General features: G+C 42.7%; 1 protein-coding gene across 1 annotated transcript in view; it reads left to right on the top strand.

Moving 5' to 3' along the window:
• LOC131190188 (LIM homeobox transcription factor 1-alpha-like) overlaps positions 1–8809 on the top strand; it is a 107775-nt gene extending 98966 nt beyond the window's left edge. The window contains exons 5-8 of the mRNA XM_058167282.1: positions 714–791; positions 2052–2187; positions 5633–5791; positions 6476–8809. Of these exons, the coding sequence (XP_058023265.1) occupies positions 714–791; positions 2052–2187; positions 5633–5791; positions 6476–6630 (528 nt within the window). The 3' untranslated portion in view covers positions 6631–8809. The remainder of the gene's footprint in view (positions 1–713; positions 792–2051; positions 2188–5632; positions 5792–6475) is intronic.
• The last annotated feature ends 11196 nt before the right edge of the window (positions 8810–20005 follow it).

The following is a 20005-nucleotide window of genomic DNA, read 5'->3' on the forward strand; positions in this document are numbered from 1 at the left end:
CCCTGAATTGTACTCAGAAGCCAACTGACAACCCGGGGTGCTTGAAAAGCAGCAAGAACATGCCTTCTGAATCAGCTATAACATCTTGTTGGTCTTCCAAGGCATCCCAATGAAAGCGCATTACAATTTGTCACCTCTTAAATTGGATTACTGTAATGTGTTTATATGAGTGGCTTCTGAAGACCATCTCAATCTGGGAATGGGTGCAACCGGCACACAAGGTGAACCTATTTAAAGGCCCTCTTGGTTACAGCTGTCACCAGCAGTTCAAGACACAGTATGCACCAGTCTCCCATGGAGAATCATGACCCCATTAAAAACTGAATATGGGTGAATCCCTGGAGCCAGAAGGGTCAAACAAACCAAGCAACTTAGTCTTGTTGGGATTGAGCTCAAGCCTGTACTTCCCCATCCAAGTCTGCATAGCTTCCAGGCATTGGCTCAAGACTTTATACAGCATCACTTGGGTCAGCTTGCAGAGTTGAAATGTATAATTGGCTATTATGACTCGAAAACAATGGATGACCTCATCCAGCAGTTGCATGTAGATGGTAAGCAAAAGATGAGAGTGAATTGAACCCTGCATTAACCCCGTAAGTGAGGGGGTCACAGAGCACAACTAACCCAAAGTCACCCTTTGTGCAGGGCGCTTTCTTATTGTGACATGAATTTAGCTTTTTAACAACTCCTTTTCTGTTTTCCATGATGGGCAGGTGAGGGAGACATTAGCGGCTGAAACTGGTTTGACTGTCCGTGTAGTGCAGGTCTGGTTCCAGAACCAAAGAGCCAAGGTGAGTGATCACTTCTGAGTTTTGCATTTGAATGACAGCTTATCTCCAGCCAAACAAGGGGAGACAAACTTCTGCTTACCCTAAGTTTTGAGCTAACTCATTTCCTAAACCTAGACATTCTTCAACAGCACAAATCCCAAAACAAACATGACTGTTGATGAGAGTTTGGAGGGGGGGGGCTGGTTTAGCCAAGTACAAAATGAGAATTTATGGTTGTGGGTACCAACTTTATAAACAACCCTACAGCCTATTTGTTTAACAGCAATCTCATCTGGGGAGGAATCACTAAGGGATAACATTTTATTTCCTGGGGTTTTTTTTTAACTTCCATTAATATTGAAGGCATTTTTAGCTGCTCTTCAGCAAAGGCACTCACAGCATCTCAAAAAATGAAAATAGCAGACTCCGCAGTTTGAATTGTTGTACACAGCAGCACATCAGGGCGCACTCTTTGGCTGATCAGGTAGCCCTTAAAAAGAGTGATGGTGTTTGGTGGTGGTAATCAGAAAAGATTACCTGATCATGAGAGCTATTAAGCGGTAGAATCAGGGGTGAAATCCAGCAAGTTCTGACAGGTTCTGGAGAACCAGTAACGGAAATTTTGAGTAGTTCGGAACTGGCAAATACCACCTCTGGCTGGCCCCAGAGTGGGGAAGGAATGGGGATTTTGAGTATCCTTCCCCTGGAGTGGGGAGGGAATGGAGATTTTGCAGTGTCCTTTCCCTGCCACGCCACCAAGCCACACCACGCCCACTAAGAACTGGTAGAACCACAAAACCTGTAGTAAAAAAACTTGGATTTCACCACTGGATGGAACTGCCAACCTCCTGGACTGACAGGGGTCTCATCCCTGAAGGTTTTCAGGCAACACTTAGCCTGGATCATCCAGATCAGGGGTCTCCAACTTTGGCAACTTTAAGACTTGTGGACTTCAACTCCCAGAATCAACTCCCAGAATCCCTGAGGAACTCTGGGAGTTGAAGTCCACAAGTCTTAAAGTTGCCAAGGTTGGAGACCCCTGATCTGGATGATCTGACGATCACTTTCCTGAGCTAAAGGTTCAAATCCTCTGATTCTAAGTCCTAAGTCCTGGGAGGTAATATATAAAGTGGGGGCAAATCAAAGTCCCCCCTTTCCGCCCCATTAGTCTCCCTTTGTCTCCCAAAGTCCCCCTTTTTCCAATTTTGGAGGACATTCTGTCCTTCCTTCCCCCCATTTTGTTGTACACCCACCCAGATGCATCCAAACACCTCTTTGCAGATGAAAAAGATAGCCCGCCGACAGCAGCAACAACAGCAGCAGCAGCAACAGGAGCAAGAGCAGCTGGGAAATCCCCGTCTAGGGACAGGGAGGGGAAATGGACGCAGCAGCAGACAGAGCAATGAGGACAGCGAAGGTAAGAACATCTCAAGAATAGCAGATTTCCTAGAGATAGGTTGGTCTTCTTCTTCTTCTTCTTCTTCTTCTTCTTCTTCTTCTTCTTCTTCTTCTTCTTCTTCTTCTTCTTCTTCTTCTTCTTCTTCTTCTTCTTTTTCTTCTCCTCCTCCTCCTCCTCCTCCTTCTTCTTCTTCCTCTTCCTCCTCCTCTTCTCCTCCTCCTCCTCCTCCTCCTCCTTCTTCCTCTTCCTCTTCTCCTCCTCCTCCTCCTCCTCCTCCTCCTCCTCCTCCTCCTTCTCCCTGTTGGCTTTTCATGTGTTCATTTAGAAACTGGGACCATCTCAGTTTTGTAATTCATCAGTTTCAAATAGGCATTTTTCAATCAATTTTAATTTTTAAAAAAAACCCTGCATTTTAAAACATATTTTGTGATGGGAGGTGGGAGACAGACCTGCACTTTAAACACGAAAAGCATTTCAGAAGGAACCTTCCCCTAGTTTTCTGGAGAGTATAAAGAGAAGAGGGGAGAAATACTTTCAGTTTTGCAAGATTCTGTTTAATGTATAACCTTACAATAAAGGCGGTGCTGATGGCTCCAGGTCATGCTTCTTGTATGGCTAACACATTTGTTCCTAAAATAAACATTTTATAAGCCACCAGAGAAGGGTTTTGAATTGCAAATTTCATCACATTATTTGGAGAAGAGAGAAATCCCAAAGAGAGGTGGTCCCAATCAGCCCATTAATCTCAGGTATTCCTGCAAGGCTTCCTTTGGCATCTATAGGGCTTCAGCCCCACTTAATATTCAGATGTACATGTACAAAACTGTTGTGACTCAGGCCCAAGTAGGTAGCAATAAACTCAGTCCATGAAAAAACAAACACAAATTCCTCAGTTATCTCGCAAACCTTGGTCCAATTAGGCAAACTGCCAAAGGCCCTTCCTGGCAAACATCCAGAAGCCACAAAACAAAGACGTAGATGAAGCAGAAGATGAAGCAGAAGACACAGCTACAACATTGTTTTCTGGCAAAGGCCAAAAGCCGGTGCTGGTCTGCTTTAAGCCTTATGGGAGGGGCCAATCATCTCTTGGCCCTATTCCTGAGTTGTCCTCTCTGTGTCGTGTCCCACTCCTCCGCTGATGGCCGGGTCGGGGAAGTCCGTATCAGGAGTGCCTCTGCAGCTCTGCCAAAGTCCTAGCAAAGTTCTCAAGGCGGGCAGGAGACCAGGAAGTGACTTCAGCAATCCAAGGTAGACTTTGCCTGACTCAGAGAATGCCAGAAAGCAGATCCTTTATATAGGCCATGGGGTGTGGCTCCATGACTCAGCACTTATCCAGGCCTGCCCCTCCCTTCCTTTTGCTGACACCGCCTATCAATTCTCCTGAAGCGAGGATCTCTCCAGGCTCCAGCTGTTGGCAATTCACATTCCTCAGGCTCACATGCTGTGGGGGAATGGGAGGGGTCTAGTTGCTCCGTTTGCTTGGGCATGGAGCCAGGGCTGGGGCCTGGAGGCATGACAGGACATTCCTCAGCGTTTGGCAGGAGATAAGAGGGACCCGGCTGCGGGGAAAGCGAGCGAGACACAACACTCTGCTTGAGCCGCTCTTGCCTTCTGGCAGCTCTTCTCATGCATGCATTAGGAACAGGCTCCTCCTCTTCCTCTGACTCACTATCAGTCTCTGGAGGCTCTGGAATCCGCACTTCACTTCCCGATGGCCCTGGCCTCACCTCAGCCTCATCGCTGTCCGACTCTGTTGCCAGCTCCGTAGACTGCTGACGGAGCACAACAAAAAACCCTGTTGTGACCCAGGCCCAAGTAGGTAGTAGGAAACTTAGTCCGTGAAAAAACAAACAAACTTTATTCGAACAGCTGAGAATTACTTCATTCCCAGCGTAGTTCAACTAAATTAAAGCAAATTCCTGCCAACACAAATTCCTCAGTCCTATCGCAAAACTTGGTCCAATTAGGCAAACTGCCAAAGGCCTTTCTTGGCAAATGTTCAGAAGTCACCTCAGCCTCATCGCTGTCCGACTCCATTGCCAGCTCCGTAGGCTGCTGGCAGTCTACAATCCCAGCTTTCAAAATCTACTTAGAAAGATGCCTCTGCTCTCACCCCTAATTTCACACAGTATCTGAGAAAATAAAACATGCTCACCACAACAGCTATGTCAACCATTTAATTTGTAATTTGTAAAGTTTATTGTCATTGTACATATGTACACAGTATACCCATACAACGAAATTCACATAACACCCAGAGACCAAGCCCAACGCACATGACAATCCTCAGACACACACCCCCACCCACCATTAACTATTCAAACATGTAGCTGTGATGCAACCTTTGCACAATTCTATTTGTGATCAAGGTATCTAGTATATCTGAATTGATGACCACAACTAAGCACAGAATTAATATTCCTAAGAAAGAAATTTGCTAAGTGAGCTTTGCCCCCTTTTGCGACTTTTCATGCCGCGTTTGTTAAGTGAATCATTGCAGTTGTTAGTAAATTAGTAACATGGTTGTTAAGTGAATCTGGCTTCCCCATTGACTTTGCTTGTCAGAAGGTCACAAAAGGTGATCACATGACCCCGGGAGAGTGCAACCGTCATAAATATGAACCAGTTGCCAAGTATCCAAATGTAAATCACATGACCATGCTGCAATGGTCATAAGTGTGAAAAATGGTCATAAGTCATTTTCTTCAGTGCCATTTTAACTTTGAATGGTCACTAAATGAACTGTTGTTAAGTCGAAGACTACCTGTATCTTTTTCTGAAGGGTTACATATATTTTGGATAATTTTTTTCCCCTGAGAGTTTGTCACCTGTTAAAATTCTGCCTGTTGAAGGCAGGGAAGATATCAGAGGACTAAAATTGGATAAGATAGATTTTAGGCCCCCCAAAGCATTATTTTAATCTAATTTCCACATACAGATAAAGAATGACATGCTAACATTTCATATTGGGGATATACAAAAAATCCTGAAAAGGGGGGGGGTGTAAGGGAACTAGTACGATGCTTATTGGAAGCCATCTGGGAAGATAGCAAATGGTGATCACATGATTCTGTGACCCTGAAACCATCACAGATACATGCCGGTTGTCAAGTGCCCGAATTTTGATGACTATGAGGATGCTGCGTTGGTTGTAAGTGCGAAGACCTTTTTTCATTTTTTTTCAGTGCCGTTGTAACTCTGAACGGTCACTAAATGAATGATTGTAAGCCAAGAACTACCTGAAAAGCAAAGAGAAAAGTTCTAGTCCACCATCTCCTTGCTGTGATAAGACTTAACAATGCTATGATAAGACTTGCGCATCTACTCAATAAGTCTTATCTGATGTTGGAGAAAGTAGCTTCAATCGGTGTTCATTGTTCTCTATAAAAAGTATTATTGTTGTTAACATCTGCTAGTGATGTTTTGCACCTTCTTTCCGATTGCTTCGGCAACTGCTCAATAGATAGTGCCAGTGTGCATGGAATAGATGGGCTCATGGTACCCTACTCCAGGATTGCCCAGCAGCAGCTGCTTCCCTTGGATCAGAACAGCTACAGCACAGACTTGTACCGGCAAGGACTCACCCCACCCCAGTTGCCAGGAGATCATCTTCATCCATACGGTGAGCTCATCTTCCTCAAATCCCTTCAGTTACTCCCTTTCAGATATCCAACCTCTGTATCACCTTGTTCTGATATACCTGCAACAAGAGTTTATTTCTTGCTAGCACTGTTTTAATGTGGTTGCATAGGTCTCCCCACAACAGAAAGGGAGACATTAGTCCCATTTGCTGTTTCTATTTTTTTCCCCATCAGTCCCATTGACTGTTTCTTTTTTTTTTCCCCTCCCTTCAAAGGCTATCTATGAACATCTATTGTGCAGTAAATTGTAATGCATATGTCATACATGCATTTACCTGACATTGAAAATGGTGCTTTTGCATTGACCTTGAAAACAAGGGGAAGAGGAGCAGAGGGAAAAGGCTATGGCTGTCCTAGGCAATCTTTTGCTCCGACTAGTCCATCTGTCTGGAGCGAGCTATGTCAACAGCGTGATATAGTAACAGCTACCAACTTTCTTAGTGAAAGTGGGGAGCTGGTTCCTTTCCTTTCCTTCAGCCATAACTAAGTTGGAGCAAAGAATTACATGTGGTCCATGATGCCGTACTAATTGATGAGCTCCAAGAATCTGGGCGTGGTTGCATTTTCTGACCAATCATGTTTCTCTCCCAGAGAGGGGGTTTGATTTACTCTAGCTTGAGAACCTTCATCTTCCCAAGCAATGTCTCTTTTCCTTTTCCATTTAGATTCGGAAGGTGTTTTCCATGACATGGACAGCGACACGATTGGCCATTTGGGTGACTGCCTGCTGTCTGCGGCTGAGGCCAACCTCCTGCAAACTCGAGTGGGCAACCCTATCGACAGGCTGTACTCCATGCAAAACTCCTACTTCACCTCCTGACCCTTGGTTCTTCCACCTGATATGAGCTGCTCTGGGTGTAGAAGGGGGTGAATGGCGTGGAGGGGCAAGACCAATCCATTGGGCAGAACTCGTTGGACCCCGTAACACTAATAAGAGCCTGTGCGTGATTATTCCTGGGCACTGAGAATTGAATCAGGGTGGACCTTGCTACACTGCCTTTCCCATGCCCCTCACCCAATGTCCTCTCGATGGGCAGTTTCATATTGTGTAGCTGTACGTCTAGCATCGTGTTCTTTGTGTTTAAACTGCAGGGCATTACACCTAGTTGATACACCAAGCACAAAAGCAGGAGGTTCTAGCTCACGGTAAGGTTTCCGTGCTTTGGGGGTACTTTTTCTCAACTTTTATTGAAATGGGAAATTCCCTTCTCTGGAATGTGCTGATGTGCAGATTAGCCACGAAGAAAACAAATCCCCTAAACTAAGTTATACCATAAGAGTAAAGATTAAAAATGTCGATTAGGTCACGATAACTGCTAGGGCTTGTCAACCCATAAAAATCCTGGGATTTCTAATTCGTGAAGTTTCGAGCTCAAAATCCCAGCCTCCTCACAGAACGGCAAATTAGAGGGTTCTTCTTGGAAAATGAAGCAGTTGTTATGTATCATACCTCCTCAAGTTGTATGGACCAATGAGAAATGGTCTAGATTAAGGGCGGATAACATTGGGAACTATGGATGTCGTTTGACTCTAATCGGCTCCAAAAAAAAAACATGGTCAGTGATTTGTTATGATGAACATCATAAAGTTTAAGAACATCTGGAAGGTCATAGATTTCCCCCTCCTGAGATAGATGGAAAACTGTGGTACTCAATGTGCACTGCACAGGTTTCTGCCCAATCTGCCTTTGAATATTTTAGGACCCTCCATCCATCTCTCTTGCTACACTTCAGCAATGGTTCATCCCTGAGCAAGTATCGGACTGTTGCCTTTTCTCATTTATCACTTTGATATACCTTCTGCAGCACTGAAAACTATCCCTCCATACCCATCTTTCTTCTTCAGTTTTGCTGTGGTGCTAAGACTCCCCAGCCAATGCTGTGTCTCTTTGATCCGAAAGAATTTTAGAACCTGGCACCCAGTTAAAGACATTTTTGAAAGCTATGCAGAATAGCTCAACTTTTCAGATGGGCTCCTTAGGCTGATGCTAAGGACGTTCTTCCTAGGAATATGACTGAAACTTCCTGATCTCTTGATTGCTTCTCAGCCACGGATACTTTCCATTGACCACCTGAGCCTAGCTGAAGACTTCATGCAAGTTAGCCTCAGTGATGCCCTTTCATTGGTCAAAACAGGCTCAGCACACATCATAGAAATGCTTTCTTTTTGCCACTGTAGCATGCAATTCTGGATCATTATACCAATAAGAAACCCACCCACCCACCAAAGGACACCCTTGTCTCCTGGACCTCTCAGCCACTTTTACATTCTGCAAATCTATGGTGGAAGTATTTTTATTGCTGATGAGTTACCACACCGCTGGATAACCTAAAGCTCTGTCCTACGCCAGGATTACTGTATCTGATATACAGCAAATGGGTCTGGCTGAAATGATTTTCTAAAAAAGCAGACTGTCTTTTAGGTTGGCCACCAAGTTCAGTGGTGGCCAGCCTAAAAGTCAATGGCGCACATAACAACGTCACCCAGCAGCTCATTCAAAAGATCCTAAGGGTATAATTATCTATGAAGGGCTGGGGCGGGCAAGACTTACTGTATGAATTTGTTGTAAACAGCTCTTTTCATTGCATATCCTCTGCCCTGTTTTGAACTTTTAACTCAAGTCGCTTTCAACCAATAAGGGGCTGCAGACATTACAGTGAAAAACTGTCCGGAAGGCATCGCACTGTTTATCCCTGTCTTCAAATATTTAACAGGGCACTGGAGCAAGTCACAATTGTTCACTATTTCTTCTACTGTAGTTGATCTTACTGGACAGCTGAACAAAGCAAACCGACTGTTGTACCTTCGTAGTCATTCAGTATGTGCCAGCATCTGCTATGTACCCAGGGACAGTTATATCCGAGAGGAGGAAGGGTACAGGTAATCCACACTTAATGATAAACGGGTCAGGCAACTCCACCACTAAGCGATGTGGTTGTTAAGTGAGACATCATATGACTGCAATCCCAAAGGTGCTTTTTTCAAGAGGCAACTGGACTAGCTGGTTTTTCTTTGAAGATGTTTTGCTTCTCATTCATCCAAGGAGCAAAACGTCTTCAAGGAAAACCAAGAAAGTCCAGTTGCCTCTTGAAAAAAGCACCTTTGGGACAACCAACTTTGGATGACTGAGAATCTCCATAGACATGTGACCGCAACTGATGGTTCCACTGCCAGTGTCTCCATTGACCCTGCTTGTTGGGAACCTTCCATGAACTGTTCAAATGGTGATCACATGACCATGAGACACCGCAACAGTTGTAAATACCTGCCAGTTCTGAGCATCCTAATCTCAATCATGTGACTATAGGGCAAGGATGTCAAATTCGATTTCACTGAGGGCCGCATCAGGGTTTTGTTTGACCTTGGAGGGCTGGGGTGGGCATGGCCATGGTGGGTGTGGCCAGCTTGACGTCACTCGTGTCGGGGGTGCTTGTGGTGGCCCAAGCACTCTGCCAGCGAAAACGGGCTCTCGAACTCCATTTCGGCTGTGACTGCCTCCTGCAACCCTCTGCCAGCGAAGATGGCGCTCAGGAGAACTACATGCAGCCTTCCTGAGCTCCATTTTGGCTGGCAGAGGCACTCTGGGTTGGTCTGCTGTTTCCAGGGCAGCCCCGTGGGCTGTATCTGATCCCCGGGTCTTGAGTTTGACAACCCTGCTATAGGGAAATGGTGACTGTCTTAAGTGCAAGGACCAATTGTAAAATTACTCTTTTGGCACCATCATAACCTCAAATGGCCACTACATAGGGCAGTCACTACGCAAAAGCATCTGTATTATAAAAAATAAAAGTCCATAGTGTACCTTTCTGTGAAAGCATACAGCCTGGCTTTGGATTAAAATGGCACACTTAATCACAGAAAGCCCTAATATAGCTATCATTTTGCCCTTAACCCAGGACTTCCAATTATCCGTCCTTCACACTTTTTAAAAAAATTATTTTTCTATATGAAATTGCATCAAAATAGCCCCTCAGTCCTTATTCCTTTAAAAATCTTGAAGCTATCTTGGGGCTGTGCCTGACAAATACAGGATGCAGGTAATCCTCGACCTACAACCACAACCGACCCCAGAAATTAGGTTGCTAAGTGAGAGATTTGTTAAGTGGGTTTTGCCCCATTTGACAACTTTTCTGGCCATATTTTATTAAGCGAATCACTGCGGTTATTAAATTAGTAACCCAGTTGTTAAGCGAATCTAGCTTCCCTGTTGACTTTGCTTGCCAGGTCACAAAAGGGGATCACATAACCCTGCAGCTGTCATAAATATGAATCTGTTGTCAAGCATCTGAATGTAAATCACATGGCCATGGGGTTGAGACAAGAGTCTAAGTGTGAAAAATAGTCATGTCACTTTTGTCAGTGCCATTGTAACTTCAAACAGTCACTAAACAAACTTTTCAGAGGTGGGTTTCAGCAGGTTCTGACCGGATCTGAAGAACCAGTAGTGGAAATTTTGAGTGGTTCAGAGAACCGGTAGTAAAAATTCTGACTGGTCCCGCCCCCATCTATTCTCTGTCTCCTGAGTCCCAGCTGATTGGGAGGAAATGGGGATTTTGCAGTATCCTTTCCCTGGAGTGGGGAGGGAATGGAGATTTTACAGTATCCTTCCCTTGCCATGCCCACCAAGCCACGCCCACAGTAAAAAAAATTGTAAAAAATAATAATAAAAAAAGTAAAAAAATAGTAAAAAAATTTGAAACCCACCACTGAAACTCTTATACGTAAATTGGGGATTACCTGTATTACATGAGAGTCAGCCATATTGCTACGGGGCAGAGAGAGTTCCTGCTGGAAACTGCAAACTCCTTTTTAAGAGCTCAGAATAACCGAGTTGATTATAAGAAGGGTAGCAGTATAATGGTGTCCCCTGTCGATCTATTATGTCTGGGGGGTTGTTGTTTTTTTTAATCAAAGATACTCCTCAGGGTAGGATTTAAGCCCCTTCTTTTTTTCTTTTCATTCACGTACTGTTTTGTAACGTGTTGGAGCTTGGAACTGTATCTTCAGACGTTTGGCTGCAGTGAACTGCTGCAGAAGACCTACACAGGACTGACTGCTTGGCAGCATCCTCGCCCACATTACCCAGGCCACTACCAGTAGTCCTCGACTTATGACCACAATGGAGCCCAAAATTTCTGTGGCTAAGTGAGGCATTTGTTAAGTGAGTTTTGCCCCATTTTACGACTTTTTTTGGCCACACACAACTTTCTTGCTAAGTGAATCACTGCACTTGTTAAGATAGTAATGCAATTGTGAAGGGAATCTAGCTCACCCGTTGACTTTGTTTATCCGGTCTTGAAAGGGGATCGCATGACCCTGGGACACTGCGGTGGTCATAAATACGAGTCAGTTGCCAAGCCTCTGAATTTTGATCACGTGACTATAGGGAGACCGCAACGGTTGCATATGTGAAAGAGGGACATAAATCACTTTTTACAACAATGCCCTTGTAACTTTGAATGGTCACTGAATGAACTGTTGTAAGCCAAGGACTACCCGTATTTCTGGTTGAGGATTGAAGTGCTTGTGATTTGCATCCCGCTAGAACTGGTTGAAACGGGACAAGCTCCCATACACAAATACAGGATTATAACGCTTAGTAAAGTTGAAAGGCCGTATCAGCTCAGTGGTTAAGGCAACAGGCTAGACACTGGGATGTTGAGGTCAAAGTCCTGCCTTGGGCATAAAGTTAGCTACAGTGTTTCCCCCGAAAATAAGACCCTTATATTTTTTTGAACCTTGAAATAAGCGCTTGGCCTCAGTGGTGAAATCTGAACCGGTTTACTACCGATTTGCTGGCTGTGCATGCACCAAATGCAAGGTGCGCGTACGCGCACTGCACGCCAAAAGGAGGCATGGGGTAAGTAGAACAGCATGCGGGGGAGGGAGGGTGATCAGCTGTGATGCACGATCTTTTTTTTTACTTTTAAAAGCATTTTTTTTACAACCTATTCAGCTGAATAGGTTGTAAAAAATGCTTTTAAAAGTAAAAAAAAAGAGGCTCTGATGATTGCGCGGCTCAGCTGTGATCGTCAAAGCCTCTTTTTTTAACCTTTTAAAAGCATTTTTTAAAAGAAGCAGCAAGCTGGGAAGCAGGCAACCGGGCATTGGGTGGAGTGGGGGAGGGATTTTTGCTACCAGTTCTACAAACCACCCGCTGCCATTGCTACCGGACTGAACCGGGAGCATTTCACCCCTGCTTGGCCTTATTGCAATGCGCTCAAAAGCTCGATTGGGCTTATTATCAGGGGATGTCTTATTTTGGGGGAAACAGGATAGGAGATCTTGGTCCAGTCCCTTAGTCCTAGGAAGGAGGCAAGGGCAAACCACCTCCAGAAAACTTTGCCAAGAAAATTGCAGGGGCCCCTGCAGGCAGTTACCAGGAGTTAACCCTTGACACGAAAGCACTACTGTACACATACCAGAAAGACACCATTCCCACAGAACTGAAAGCATGAAACTACTGTGGCGTGCATGGAACAGCCCGATGAATCGTGCCCTCTGTGTATGTTTATACAGCTGTAGCTTCCTCCAGAAATATTTGCACTAGGTTTTGGGTACAGTGAGTTTTGAAAAGGATTTCTGTGAAGCAAGCACAGGGTCATCAGTGCTCTCCAGATGTCATGCCTGCTGAAAAGAAGAATCTCACCTTTCCATGCCTGTTGTGATCCTCTGTTGTGTTTGTGCTGATGTCTTTTTTGCATGTGCATTTGGAAATTAAAACAGCGAAAAATGAATGCCTTGCCCGCCTACAGTACACTGTTTGCATTTTCAGATCTTTGACATTCATGTTGAGCATGGGTGAAGTTCCAAAAAGAGTTCCTGGTACACAAGTGGACATCAATACTTTAATGTTAGCGTTGGTTGCTTTATGGAAAGATGTCCCATTTATTCTGGGCATTGGTTTACAATTTACAGATAATCTCAAGTCTCCCAAACTTCTACAGCAGTCTGCAGGGATCTTCTGTTCCTTTTTAAAACAATTTTCCTTCTCCCTCTTTCCCCGTCAGGGCCATCTCCCCAAAATTTTGCAAAGCAATTTTCCTGCTGTGACATGAACAGTCCTGGATACCATCTCCATTTCCTGATCCCAGGATGCCTATAGGTTCTAAAGAATGGCCTAGAGCAGGGATCTCCAACCTTAGTAACTTTAAGGCTTTGCTGGCTGAGGGATTCTGAGAGTTGAAGTCCACAAGTCTTAAAGTTTCCAAGGTTGGCGACCCCTGTCCTAGAAAATATATTGGCCAATATATTGTAGCTTCACCTTGGAGCAGAATATCCATGTCACGCAAAAGGAGTGTGTACGTGGGAGCGGGGGGATTAAAGATGTTTGAGAGCAGCTGCTGCTACTACTAATCCAGGAGTTGCATTTTTTTTCCTTTGGAAATTCTTCATACGAAATGTTCGAAAATATGACAATATCAGCACCCAAAGCATTTAAAAAGAGGTAAAAAGCAAACCTGCCCAATTATACCCGATTATATTATACATAGATATTATACGGTTATATATATTATTATTATTAGTATTATTATTAGTATTATATATATATACATATATATATATATATATATATATATATATATATATATATATGTTTTCTGAGGTTTTCACGTGTAAAATTAGAAGTGTCTTGGCGGCGTTTGACGAAGTCTCATTCGTCATCTTCAGGCTTCAGCCGTGCTTCTGGGAGCACGTTGAAGCCTGAAGATGACGAATGAGACTTCGTCAAACGCCGCCAAGACACTTCTAATTTTACACGGAGAAACCCTAACAACTAAAGACCTATATATATATATATATATATATATATATATATATATATATATATATATATATATATATATATATATAATTATATATAATTATATATATATATATATATAATTATAATATATATATATATAATATATATTTTTATAATTAGTATTATTATTAGTATTATATATATATACATATATATATATATATATATATATATATATATATATATATATATATGTTTTCTGAGGTTTTCACGGGTGTTTGTATATAGGTCTTTGGTTGTTGGGTTTTCTCCGTGTAAAATTAGAGTGTCTTGGCGGCGTTTGAAGTCTCATTCGTCATCTTCAGGCTTCAGCCGTGCTTCTGGGAGCACGTTGAAGCCTGAAGATGACGAATGAGACTTCGTCAAACGCCGCCAAGACACTTCTAATTTTACACGGAGAAACCCTAACAACTAAAGACCTATATATATATATATATATATATATATATATATATATATATATATATATATATATATATATATATATATATATATATATATAATTATATATAATTATATATATATATATATAATTATAATATATATATATATATTATATATATTATAATATATATTATATTAGTATTAGGAAACAAGGCTGGAACAGTGATCATTAGCAATGCAGAAGCATTTGGCCAGCAAGAGCAGCAGTTCTGCAGGCCTGAGATTTCTGAGGTAAAAGTAAAAACCAGGGAGTCTTCCCTGCCCAGAAGCCAACAGCTGAAGGCAGTATTTTCAGAAGATCAAGCTGGTCATTTCACATCAATAATTATTCCTATATCACTTATTCCATGGCAGCTATGTTTCTGCATAATGCTTAGGAACAGGATAGCATGGGCAAGTCACTTAGCATCAGTTGAGCAGAGATAAATTGTTTTGACCATTTCGCTGTTTCCAAGACTACCATCTTGAAAAATAGGAGGGCCTAAGAGGACCACAAATTACAACCATTTTACAATTTTCAGTGCTATAAATAGCCTATATGTAGTCCTCAAGTTATGGCTATCATGGAGCCTGCCCATCATGGTCGTAAGTTGTGATGCTTGTAAAATGAGTCACCCATGTGATTGACCCAATTTTACAACCTTTTTGTGGTCATTAAGCAAACCAATGGTTCGCTATAGTCCTGTTTTGTAAAAAAAAAAAAATAGCGTTTACTTCCATTTTTGGAGAAAACCATCATAAAATGAGGTACATGATGCAAACAATTCAAAATGAGGGGCCAGTTACCATGTGCCCAACATGCCCTACGTGTGGTCACATGACCACAGGGGGCAACACTGGAACTTCAGAACCAGGTCGTAAGTACCCCGGGGAGGGCTACTGTAATTTCAAAAAAAGGTTGCAAAGCAACCAATTGTCAAGTCAAGGGCTATCTGTAAACCGACTCAATTCCTGGTGGCAGAACAACATAGACATTGGAGATGTTCTAAGCTATACAGCTTTTCATCCCAGAATGCAGTTATAATCAAGAAGAATCATTACAAACTATTCCCTCACTCTGGAAACAAGTGGGAAACATCTGCATAGGAATCCATAGAGCAGCATAGCTTTTCAAAAACCCACAAGGACTTCCATGGAACATCAGAAAAGATCCCAAGATAGAACTTTTGGGATGGAACGCAACTGACCATGCATCCTTCAGACTCCCTTGGCAACAACAAATCTGATTGATCAGAGAACACTGCCCATCATTACTAGACTGCAATGGGACACATCCAATTTTTACAAAGTTATAGCACCCTATGGAGCTCCTTGTCATTCAATAAAACATCCTATGGGCTTCATGGGATCTTGTTGCCTTCCTTTCTGACACCACTTCTTTGCATAGCCCCACATTCTCTTGAGCATCTCAAGTGCAAAAAAAATAAAAATATTGCATCTTCTACTAATAGCGCAGCAATTGCAATTATTGTAGGATGTGCCGCCAAACATTATGGATACTGATTTCCTTCAACACACAAACATTTATTTAAGGAATATTTTAAAAAAGAAACTAAGTAGCAATTTGTTGTGACCCAGGCCTAAGTAGGTATTAGGAAACTCAGTCCGTGAAAAAACAAACTTTATTCGAGCAGCTGAGAATTCCCAGCATAGTTCAACTAAATTAAAGCAAATTCCTCCTAACACAAATTCCTCAGTTCTATCGCAAACCTTGGTCCAATTAGGCAAACTGCCAAAGGCCTTTCTCGGCAAACATTCAGAAGTCACAGATACAAAAATAAATGCAAGAAGACAAAGCTACCACCATTGTTTTCCGGCAAAGACCAAATGCCATTGCTGGTCTGTTTTAAGCCTTATGGGAGGGGCCAATCATCTCTTGGCCCTACTCCCAAGTTGTCCTCTTTGCTTGAGCTGCTCTTGCCTTCTGGCAGCTCTTCTCACGTGTGCACTAAGAACAGGCTCCTCCTGTTCCTCTGCCTCACTACTATCAGTCTCTGGAGGCTCTGGAGTCCGCACCTCACTCCCCGATGGCCCTGGCCCCACCTCAGCCTCAGCCAGCTCCGGCAGGCTGCTGGCGGACCACAACAGAATTCTATATCCACAAATACTTCACTCATCTAGCAGTTTTTCTTAAAAAATGTAACTATGTAGCAGACCAGTAGGGCTACCAGCAACAGCAATACCCTGTTGTGTGGATTCTGTTTTGTTTTGCATGATTTAATCCTTCAGAATCTGCAAACTTTCCTGATCCCATACTGGGTGGCACAAACAGACCTATTACTTTGTTTAAAAAGCAGTAGCCACCTGCACAGATTATTATCCACCTGGAGATATTCCATTTCTCACGGATGAACTGGACAACATGGCCTCATTTTAGAGGAGCAAAGGGGGTGGGGAAGAGACACACCATGCAAAGCAACACAGCACAGCACTAAGAAAAAGTCAATATTCACCTATGGGAGACCAAATGGCTTCCAAATTTAAAACTGGAAGATGATGACACAAAGGAATAAGATATAGCCAGGGAGAAGAACTCCCAAAGCCATTCACACCCCAGAAAATGCTCATTTTTATTTTTTTGCAGAGATTGAAACCAAACTGAATTAAATATACTTGGCTTGGATGGCTCATGGGAAGAATGGAATCTGAAGAGCTGCAAGGAAGAGAAAAATCTGAGGTTCACCATGGACAGCTGTCGGGACATGGTCTCATCTGATAACTTGCTCAAGATTGGGACTCTGAAAGGGCCCAGTGTAGAATATCTGCATAGAATCTGGTGCCGATTGTGGTTATTATTGCTCACAAAATGCGGGCCCATAAAAAAACCCATTTGGCACTTTTGTCAAGCCTTTTTCCAAATTATCCCCCTCCCGTTTATACATATGGAATTAGGACATGCAGGCATCTGAATTTTCACCAAGAATGTATGAATGTTCATATACTTCACACCAGTTACTCCTTTACCATGAGTAGTAGTTCATTGGTTAGCCCATGTGCAAAGAAGCCATTTGAAAAATGCTGCAAAGCTTTGAATGACTGGCATTGATTCTTTGTACCATCCATGTCCTCCACTCACTCTCTCATAGCTATTGGCTATATACGACTCTTCTTGGAGGCAAGCCATTGTGCGTCAATGTGTGTGTGTGTGTGTGTGTGTGTACTAGTACACACAAAAGGAATGCAGTTCCCTATGCTTGCCCCTCTGCAGATTTCAAAAGAAGTCTTCCCTTGCCAGCAAAGAGAACTTCGACACCAAAAGGACTTGTGCTGATTTATGGGCATTCTCAATAGCAAACAAGCAACGGTGTGTAAAATGAGGACATTTTTCCGCATGAGAAATTAAGGCAAAGCTGACAAGTTGCTTGGCAGGAGATGGCAATTCAAGGCTGCAGTGGTTCAAGGCAATGTTCCCATCCTGGTCTGAGGTTGTGGGATGGGGGTGGGGAGTTTGAGCCAGAGGAAGAGGGAGGACATAAAACAAGTCACTCTTCTGCACTAAGGACCATTAACACCACCGCCCATTTAGAAAATTTCATTAATTAGCTTTCATGTGATTTATGTTCCCCCAGGGAGGAAATGAAGCAAGAGCCTAAGAAACCTGCATCTTCTGTATGGGTTTCCCCCGCCCCCAAAAAAGTTTTCTACACATTGGAGGCTACTTCCCAGAAGTTGGTCATAGTAAATGGGAATCATACACCTTTGAAACCACAAAAACAGAACAAATGGGTTCTTGCCCCCCATCCTACCCCTAAATGCCAAAACTCCCAGCTAACTAATTCTTATTTCTCTGGCTGGCAGCTGCCGACATTGCATGCTCCACAAATTTTAAGGACTTGTTGGAGGGAGTTAACAGTCATGGCCCTCAATTAATGACTGCCCTATTTAATGACTGTTTAGAGTTATAACCAGTGGTGGGATTCAAATAATTTAACAACCGGTTCTCTGCCCTAATGATTTCTTCCAACCACCAGTTCACCAAACTGCTCAGAAAGTTAACAACCGGTTCTCCCGAAGTGGCGCGAACTGGCTGAATCCCACCACTGGTTATAACTGAAAAAGGCAATCAGTAAGCAAGAACTACCTGTATTTCCTTCCCGGATAAGCAGCACTACATAGAAGGCAGAAAAGGAGTAAGAAATATAAGCCAAAAGCATGAGATAAGGGGAAAAAAAATGAAACTACTTATATCTAGTTCTTCACATCTTTCTATCCTTGCAAATCATCCTTGCTTCCACAATGCCTCACATAACGTATTTTTCGGAGTATAAGATGCATTTTCCCCCTCCCCCAAAGATGATGGAAATATTGGTGCGTCTTATACACTAAACACAGCCATTTTTGGCCTCCTGAAGCCCCGCCCCGTTCGTTCCATTTTTGTGAAAACAGGCCCGTTTTTTGCAAAAACAGGAGCGTTTTTGCCCTCCCCCAGCCCCCGGGAGCACTCTGCAGGCCTCTCAAATCCTCTGCATGCCTCGTTTTTTGCAGAGGGTTTGGGAGGCTTGCAGAGTGTTCCTGAGGGCCAGGGAGGGCAAAAAAATTTTTTTTCTTACTTACCTCTTCGAAATCTTGGTGTGTCTTATACACCGGTGCGTCTTATAGTCCAAAAAATACGGTAATATGTTCTTAAAACTTCATTCTTTGAGGCAAATTCATTAATTCAATACAACCACAAACGTTTTGGATTTTCCCCTCTTCACCTAGGTATTACCCCCTGCATTTTTTTTGCAATTTGATCCTCATTCATTCTTAGTAAGTGAGATGACCTTGGCGGAAATATACAAGAGGCCTTACCTAGGTGAAAGGGCTGAAAGATCTTTTAGGTCCTGAGAAATGAGAGAATATTTGGAAGCTGCTCAGGCAGGTGCATCCTTAATTCATAGTATAAGAAGATGGAGGAAATACACATGCTCAGGTTTTCAAGTCTCTGTTAGTCAGCCAAGCTGGATGAAGATAGTTTTAATCTTCCTGTGAAATTAATTTCCTGGTCCTTAGTGAGGCTGACATTGATAATTAATGTTCAGATCCATAGTCCTTACTGCATCCTGCAATCGGCTGCAACCCTGAGCCAATAATATGGCATCAGCTACTTAAAAACATGTACGTTCACTTCACCAACTAAGATACCTTTAAAGTCACTACACTTTTTATACATTTATTCATGAATAGATCAAGCAAATAAGGGAACATCCATATTTGTCATATTCTCTGTTAAACCGTTCATCAAGCATTCCATTTTTATCCATGTTTTTCTTCCATCATATACAGGTAGTCCTCCACTTATGACCACAACTGAGCCCAAAATTTCTATTTCTAAGTGAGACCGTTGTTAAGCAAGTTTTGCTCCATTTTACGACCTTTCTTACCACAACTGTTAATAATAATCATAATAATCATAATAATCATAATTTAATTTTTATACCGCCCTTCTCCCGAAGGACTCAGGGCAGTTAACAGCCAGATAAAAAGTGACTCACTGCATGTCTTAAGTTATTAACATGATTGTTAAGTGAATCTGGCTTCCCCATTAACTTTGCTCATCAGAAGGTCGCAAAAGGGGATCACATGACCCCAGGACACTGCAACTGTCATAAATATGAGCCAGTTGCCAAGCATCTTGAGTTTTGATCATGTGGCTATGGGGATTCTGCCATGGTCATAAATGTGAAAAATGGTCATAAGTCATTCTTTTTCAGTGCTGGTGTTAAGTTTGAACAGTCAGTATGGTAAATGAACTGTTGTAAGTTGAGGACTACCTCAAAGAACATTTGTTCTAGGATTTCTCTTAATCAACAAATGCACAATAAATTTTGCCAGTTTCATATTACTACACTGCCTATACAAAGCACTTTTCAATGTTGATCATTATCTCTTGCAGTCTTTCGATCCGAATTCTGCCAAGTAACTCCCAGGAACCCGTAACAAATTAATTTCACAGGAGTTTTAC

Source organism: Ahaetulla prasina, chromosome 2 (genome assembly GCF_028640845.1).
Source record: "Ahaetulla prasina isolate Xishuangbanna chromosome 2, ASM2864084v1, whole genome shotgun sequence".
NCBI lineage: Eukaryota > Metazoa > Chordata > Lepidosauria > Squamata > Colubridae > Ahaetulla > Ahaetulla prasina.